The sequence below is a fragment of the Balaenoptera acutorostrata genome, chromosome 4 (assembly GCF_949987535.1).
Source record: "Balaenoptera acutorostrata chromosome 4, mBalAcu1.1, whole genome shotgun sequence".
Taxonomy (NCBI): domain Eukaryota; kingdom Metazoa; phylum Chordata; class Mammalia; order Artiodactyla; family Balaenopteridae; genus Balaenoptera; species Balaenoptera acutorostrata.
The window spans coordinates 122645279-122653852 of record NC_080067.1 but is presented as its reverse complement, the minus strand read 5'-3'; the positions used below and the strand labels follow the sequence as shown (position 1 = coordinate 122653852).

Here is an 8574-nt window from a genome sequence, read left to right as displayed (position 1 = left end):
AGCTGGCTCCAGTCTACTTCTCTGAGCTCACATCCTAATACTCTCCTTGCTCTCACTCAGCTCCAGCTACCCTGGCCTTGTTGTTTTCCCCTGCATAACCCAAGCTAATTCTGAGTTTAGTTATTTTGTTCTTGCTATTTCTTTTGCTTGGAAAACTGTCTCCAAATCTTCATATAAGTCACATCTTCTTATCATTCAGGTCAAGAATTCAGAGACTCTATTACCTTATGGAGGAGGTCTTTGGAGGCTATTCCCTCTAAATCAGTCAGCCTTCCTTCAACCCTAATCCGAGTAGCTAATCCTCTCACATCACCCAGTTTTATTTCCTTCATAGCACTTATTATTCTCTGAAATTGTCTTCCTCACTTTGTTTAGACAAACCTCCCCAAACACTACAAACACACACACACACACACACACACACACACACACACAGCCTGACAAACTAAAATGTACCTCATTAAAGATAGGACCCTGTATATTGTTTCCCATGATATCTCCAGTTCCCAAAACAATGCCAGGTACTTAGAAGGTGTTCTACAAACTTGTGTCGAATGACTGAACAAATGAATAAAAGAATGGATAAAAGCAGAGAATCAAACTGAGCATATATCATATGTATAGTCTGAAGTTTTACCAAATGTTTAGAAATGCTCAAAAATGAGGAATATTGAATCATATTTTGATAAATATTAAGAAATTCATAGGCTTTGTTGAAACTATCTAAACATGGAAAACATTTGAGATGTTTTCAAGCAGATGTAATTTCTTTTGAAATTGTCTGTCTTTCCTAATTTTATGCAAGATGTGCTTTTCACTTGACTAGGTGGCAAGCACCATATGAGATTTGTAAAGCTTCTTAGATAAGCTTTGCTTTAGAATTGCAAAGTGTGTATGTTTTTATTCATATCTAGTGGTCTGGTAGGGTGCAAATAACTGACACGAAGCAACTATGCAGAGTTTAAACTGGTAATATCAGATCTCAAAGGATTAGTAACGGTGGTAAATAGATGAAAAGGAGAACATGAAGAAATAAAAGTGCTTTAACAGATAAAGCACAGATGTTAATAAATCTAGCATTTCTGATTAAATAGTCTTGATACGATATTCATCCTAACTACAAAAATAAACTTTATAATTTCAGTTAAATTCCAAAATGTGGGCTGTTTCATCTAAAGAATTTTTCCCACTATACCACAAAATGTTATGCTTGAAATTGAGCTAAAGATTCATGACACTCATATTTTATGCTGATGTATTCCTAAGTATTTTATTGCTAAAATATGTCTTGTTTGTTAAATCAATGCACACAGTGAAAGTCTCCAAGGAAATCAGTTCTTTGCATTTAACCTCTGATATGATTTTCTGAAGGATGGGGGAAGATGGAGAGGATGCCTTCCCTTATCGGAACAGTGATCCCACGATTGGAACCCATACAGAGAAGAGCTCCCTCAAAGCCAGTGACTCCATGGACAGTCTCTACAGTGCACGGAGCTCATCAAGTAAAGCTATAAAATAAGTGACAAGAGTCTAGATGGGAGATCTGGGTTAAGTTAATTAAAACAACAGATTTATTTCTCTTGGGCTTGTTTGTCAAAATTTCACCAAGGTTCCAACTACATGATAAGAGAAATAGTGAAAATGTAGGATGTGTTGAATCTATAGCAATGCTATTGTCTAAAATAATATGTAATATATTAGAATTATGGATTATTTTGAAACTTTTAGCACTGTGGTCAGCAAGGCTCTTGGGGATATGCCTCAAAAGATCATACTGCACGATTAAATCAGAATCCCTACAATAAAGTGTGCTGGGGAGAACTAATATTATTTTGAGTCCAAATTTTTTAAATGACTTGAAGTATTCAGGAAACTAAAATCCTGTTTTCTCTTTTTCATTCCCTTTCTTCCCCCCTCCACATACTCCTTCCTTTCCTTTTCTCTTCCTTCCTTTCTTCCTTCCCTCTCTCCCTACCTCCTCCCTCCCTCCTTCCCTCCCTTCCTTCCTTTCTTTCTTCCTTTTTTCTTTCTTTCTTTTGTTTTCTTTCATTTTTTCATTTTTTCTTTATTCCTTCCCTGTCCTGCCCTCTGTCACGTTTTCCTTCCTTTCCTTTCCTTTTTTTCCTGAAATATTCTGAAAAGAGCAGGACATCTGCATCAGTTCTAACGTTTACATTTTAGGTTTCCATTCAGCATTAGCCGGTAAAGAGTGAAGTAGCATGTAAATACTAAATAGTAGGAATATCACCAATTAGTGACAAAAAGGAATCAGCATGTGTTCAATAAGAATTTTCTAAAAACATTGTTTCTACCAAAGAAGTCACTCAGGCTTCAGTCACATGTCCTGCTACAATATTTGAATGCAACTACTAATACTACAAGGTGCCTTATAATTTTTTTATATGCACACTGTTACTCATCCCTCTAATCTTTTCAGGGCTTTTAAATGTTTTTTGCAAAGTTTATTTTCCATTTCATTTAAAATCAACTGCTTCTGTTATCTGAAGATGGATCACAAAGACCAGATGCTGCAAATATCCTGAATTTTATTCCTACTTTCCTACTGGCTGTAGAACAGTTATTTTGTGAAGAAAAAGCTAATACAGAAGCATTTGAGGGATATATTTTTGCATGTGTGAAATTCAGATTTCATTAATATTCATTTCTGCTGGAAGTTTTAAAATTCAAATGTGTAATGCCAAATATGGGTAGAATTTTATAACTTGAATACACCATGAAAAGCCAGGGACTGGCGTGGTCATGGAAGGGAGGGTGTGAGGAGATGGGGGTCTACTTAGCTGTTATCATAAACAACTTAATTTCTGTGACTAGATTCAACTCACCTTTCTTTTACACCAGTCCATATTTAAAAAAAAAAAAAAAATGGAGAATCGCTAAGGCTCTTTCTCTTATTTCTATACTTATTTGAAAGAATGGCAGAGATACTGGGGCTGTTCCCTCATGAAGCAGAGCACTGAAAGGCCACACTGAAGGAAAAAGTGAGGTGACAAGTGAGAGCAGGAGGGAGACTCAGAGTTACTTCCACTGGGAGCCATTCTTGCCCCCAGGCAGGCAGGAAAAATGGAATCTCTTTTTTTCCCCCCTTGAGGTTCAAAATCAGAAAGGAAGAGGACCAGAGAGCAAGGATTTGGAGCCGTTTAAAAAGCCCAGTTTAGAACAATTTTCAACAGTTTAGGAGTACAGACATTGGAACACACTTCCTCTTTCCCTGACGCTCACGCAACAAGCAAAAATGCTACCTTTTATACACAGAGATGTTGCCTCAAAATGGCTTTTGGTACACAACAGGAAGTCTGAGACTATTTTTGCTACATTGTGATAAGTTGTAGGGAAGCTTGTGGTCTTATGCTTTGACCATTCCTGATCAATAGCACACAAAGATCAAACTGTCGCTATAGGTTCCTGCCTTTGTTTACATGTACAAAATTAATTATCTGGCTTGTACAGGGAATCAAGTCTATTCTGTCTGCCTCTTTAGCAAGTATCCAATGCTCAAAGCACTGTGCTACTGGATCAGATGATAGAGACTGAAGTAAGAGTGTTTGGGTTGGTGGTAGAGGAAAGAATGGTCAGGTTGACTGGAGAAAGATCAGAAATGGCTCAGAGGACAGAAGTCCCTGGTGGAAAATGACTGGGAGGCAGAAACAGGGATCGGTCACTTAGAGCCGCCTCAGGAGGCTGGCATCCAGTGCTTCGGCATTATTCCTGCTTAGTTGTTATGTCCAGGTGATGGTTCAGAATGTTATGAACCTTCAGTGAGAACTATTAACCTCTGCTTTGCCTTTATCAGGTGGAATAACAAGCTGTTCAGATGGTACAAGTAACCGGGACAGCTTTCGACTCGATGATGATGGCCCCTACTCTGGACCATTCTGTGGCCGTGCCCGCGTACATACCAGTTTCACACCGAGCCCTTATGACACTGACTCCCTCAAAATCAAGGTGTGTGCACATCATAGCGGCATTCTGTATGGTTTGTCTAGGGCTGGGTGTATGATCTTTCTCAGGAAGTGCAAGTATGGGGAACTGGGGGTGAGCGCGTTCTTCCCAATAGGAGAACTGGGGACTAGTGCGCTATGACAGGAGTTCAGACAAAACATGAGAGGTAGAGTAGGGGGATCAGTGTTTTGAGGCTATTTGCAAAAGTTGCATTATGCACATAATGTAGAATCTGAGCTTATTCGGGAAGAAGGAATTGTCTACATTTTTCTGAAAACCCAAATCCTCACAAGTTGCTGGAGGTGCCCAGTTCTACCTGAAGCCAAGGAGAGGGAGAGAAAATGGAAATATCAGGCAAGAGCCCAGCAGAGCAAACGCTTTGGGAACCTGACTTGGCCAGGCAACTTCAATACTTAAGTCAATACTTGCAAATGGCATGAGTAACCTGACAACTTTCTCTCAGTGATATTCCCTCCTGAATTCCCTTTTTTTATTCTTATCCTCTTTGTTCATTTTCTTTTGCTGTGAGGGCTTCACAACACAAAGGTTGCACCACCGTTTGTGCTGCCTAAGGGGACATTTGTGGAGCTCGAGTAGGACACAATAAGGAATCCCACAGACACACTGGGTATTGAATACTGTTGTTCACCATCCAGGGTCTTATCTGAAATGAAATTGGATTTTTGCTTGTGATCTGTGGGCTTACCTGTAATGTATATTTTTTTACAAGTTTAAAGGATAATAAGAAGGCTGTAGCATAGGACTGCCATACTTTGAAACTTCCCCCAGAGCTTCTGGGGATTTTCTAGGTCTGCTTAGCTGATCCCATCCAGCCTAGGATTTGATTCCCTATAGTTAAAGACAGGAAAAACTAGGCGAACAGCTCATAGGGTCTGAAGGGCAGACTATCATAAATCGGAAAGACCAGATCTTTTAATCACATTGAATTCTACTATTACAAATAAAATCCATGTTTTAGATGGAAGAATACACATTCACAGAGCAGCAGAAAAAAATATTTTTAGTAGCAGACTTAATGCTTTGTTTGAGGGTAGACCCCTAAAATGGCAAAAATATCAGAATCTATAATGTCATCTCTGAGGTAGAAAGCTGTAAGTCTCAAAGGAGTAACTATGACACAAATGTAGACACTGTATTTGCATAGAAATCAACTCTTTTTACAAAAAAATACCCTGTGGAGTTTTCTACTCTTGCCAATAACTCCTGCAGTCTTAGTCTTAGATGTGAATAAAGAGACAGACCAACTGGTTTGTCTATCCCAATGCATTTCATTCATACTTCAATCCAAACTTTGCTGTGGAGCTCAACCTAAGTGTTAAATAAGTAATTAGTAATTAATTATTAATTAATCTAGGATAATTAGCTTAATTTATCCTTAGTGCATATATACTTTTGTTACATATTTGCTATGTACAAAGTTCTGAACATTTTCATTATTTTAGATGCATACAATACTTGAGGTGGATTTATTTCACACTGTAGATGAATTTTTCAGATGAACTAGAAGCATAGACACAGTCATAGACTTGTCTTTCTTCCCCTTCCTTACTTGGGACCCCCTCCAGGAATGATAGCTTGAGCTTTGCTACATATATATTGTTTTGACAGGATAAATAAAAAGAGCATTATTTTTGAGTTCAAACAACTTAGGCTTGAGTTCTGGTTCTGCCACTAACTTCCTGTAAGCTCTTGGGAAATTATTTAATGCTTCCATTTCTTTTTCTGTAATATTTAGAGTAATAATGACACCTCGCATATATATCTAAGAGGTGTGTTGTGGGCATAAAATGACTTAATGAATGCAAAAGTGTTTTGTAAACTATAGGATGCTCTACAAATATAAGTTGATAAGTTGATATGATACCAGAAACATAAACATATCATCAAATACATTTAGGAGCCTTTCTTCAAGCATGTTGGGGTTTTCTTCAATATTACTAGTAAATAGTTTCCTTAAACTTTTAAAAGAAATTTCCTCTTAGATTTATTTTTAACTCTAAACACCCTTAGTGTAATGCCCTCATTATTCTAATTTTCAATGATTCCATTCTTTCTACCAATTGTCATGAACACCAGAGTTCTTTGAAATCTAATTTGTATATTTCTTTGTCTTTAGAAAGGAGATATCATAGACATTATCTGCAAAACGCCAATGGGGATGTGGACAGGAATGTTGAACAATAAGGTGGGAAACTTCAAATTTATTTATGTGGATGTCATCTCAGAAGAAGAAGCAGCCCCCAAGAAAATAAAGGCACACAGAAGGAGTGGAAAAGAAAAACCTAAGACTCTGCAGGAGTTCTTAGAGAGAATTCACCTTCAGGTTAGCAAACCTATGGCCTGTTTGATTTTGGTGGCATATGGATGGAGTAATTGAGAATGGGTCAGTGTTTGTGTAGTTAAAAAATACATGACTTACAGAAAGGGAAAATCTGTTTTCCAAAAACAGTTTATATATACCCTTTATTACTTTTATTATGCGAGGACAGATCTTGATATAACATCCTTTGGACTAAACTCTAATGGTACTTAGCAGTCGCAGTAGAGATTAGGTTGAGAAAGTGCAGTGAAAAATGAAATATACTTGGGAGAATAAAAGGCCCAGAGAAAACATGTAATGAGAATGATAAAGAGAATGTAAAGAGTGAAGGTAAAGATTCAGAGAATTGAAAGGAGAAATGAAAAGAAAATTGTATTTTCTATAGAGCAGAGATCAAAAGCAAGTCAAGAGAAGATAACTAAATTAATTGTTTTTAAAGTAATTTGTTAGGAAGCAGTGATCATTAAGCCCTCATAATGATTGTGTTAAGAAAACTGTGTTGTCTATATTTAAAATCCAATTATCTTCTTGTTACATGAGAAAAATTTTTATGAAATATCTATGTTGTTAAATGGCATGTACATACAATATGCCTAGCCTCACTCAATTTACTGTTTTGCAATCCATTTCGAAAATTAACACAGCAGTACTTTGACAGTTTTCAAAATTCATCAAGACAATAGCCAATTAATCTTTCCTTAACTGTTTTTCCTGAATTATCTAGTTGCATTCTTGTCTGTAGACACATTACATAGGCCTTTCAATATTGCTATTCGTGTCCACCAAATGGGGTACTCCTTGGAGGAAGCACAAGTTTGAATCCTGCTTCAGCTACTTGTTTGTTCTGTGACCTATGAAAAAACCAAAGTCTAAGGAAGTGAAATACCTTACTCAAGAACCCACAGTTAATTACATCAGGATGGGATTTTTTTTTTTTTTTTTTCTGTTCTAACTCAGTGCTCCTTCTAGGACACATCATTTTTAAGACAGTTGAATTGCTACTCCTTCTTTCCCATTTTTAAAAATAAATAAAGGGCTAGTAATAAGTTCTTTCTGATTACTTAAAACTTTTATACCTCCTCTTACTCAATTTTAGTAACTAAAATAAGGATATTGAAATTATGATCAAGTAAAATGGGAGGAATATCTGAGAAAGTTGAAAAGCATTCAAATTCACTTTGCATTTCTATTGTTAGAGAGAACAGAAGTTACATAAATAACATAACAGACTTTGAAATCAGAAGCCTATGAATTTTAAACTAATTTATATTGATGCAAATGATGGGCAAAATATACATGATAAGAAACGGAAACAATACTTTTCCCAACCACAGTGCTTTCATGCTTAATGAAAGCTTTTAAATAAATAGAAAGTCTGAGATTCCTTAGGTTTCTATAATGCCTTTCAACCAAAATGCTAAGTATACTTTTTTATATAAATTGGGTCTGTTTCAAATTCATTTTTTAACCTACTCCAAGAAGTTAATGAGGGTAGATGATTTTGCAACCAAGCAAACAAGAAAAGTTATAGATCCAGAAATATTATTATAATATACTGTATTAGAGGCATTTTATTGATAGACTTAATAACATACTAGCTTTGTCAATTTCACTATTTGAGAAGTGAAAAATTGCCAAATGGGATGAATGATCCAGCTATTTAATTGATCCATGATTTAGCATTGTATAGCTTAAGGTAGTCATTTCTTCTTTACATTTGTCCTTCCAGAAGGTGAGAACTGTACAACATACTGTTTAAATGCCCCCTATTTCATATGTGGAAAACTAGTACAAATAAAATAAAGTTAAGCAAAAGTTCTGTTGGCACCTTTGGTTTCCATGCATTCCTACACTTTATTTTTAAATCTAAAGAGAACTAAAAATAAAATATTTGAATCTGGCTAGCTTATATTATACATATCTTTTCTTCCCATAGGAATACACCTCAACACTTTTGCTCAATGGTTACGAGACCCTAGAAGATTTAAAGGATATAAAAGAGAGTCATCTCATTGAATTAAACATTAAAAACCCAGAAGATAGGATGAGGTTACTATCAGCTGCTGAAAATCTTCTTGATGAAGAAAGTAAGTATGCACACCTACTCTTCTCCCTAGCTTAGAATCACAGTTTAATGTAAACAGTAAGATCATTAAAAACAAAGCCCCAGTTTTATTTACTGAGAATCATATAAAGCATTCTTTCTAATAAAATAAGTATTTTCTTATACATTTGGAAACAACAACTCTGGTCAAATATATCATTAGAAAGAG

The 8574-nt window shown here is 36.0% G+C and overlaps 1 protein-coding gene across 1 annotated transcript in view; it reads left to right on the top strand.

Annotated features, from left to right (window-relative positions):
• SAMSN1 (SAM domain, SH3 domain and nuclear localization signals 1) overlaps positions 1-8574 on the top strand; it is a 127904-nt gene that overhangs the window by 107836 nt on the left and 11494 nt on the right. The window contains 4 exon segments of the mRNA XM_057544862.1: positions 1372-1502; positions 3812-3963; positions 6098-6304; positions 8238-8388. Coding sequence (XP_057400845.1) covers positions 1372-1502; positions 3812-3963; positions 6098-6304; positions 8238-8388 — 641 coding nt within the window.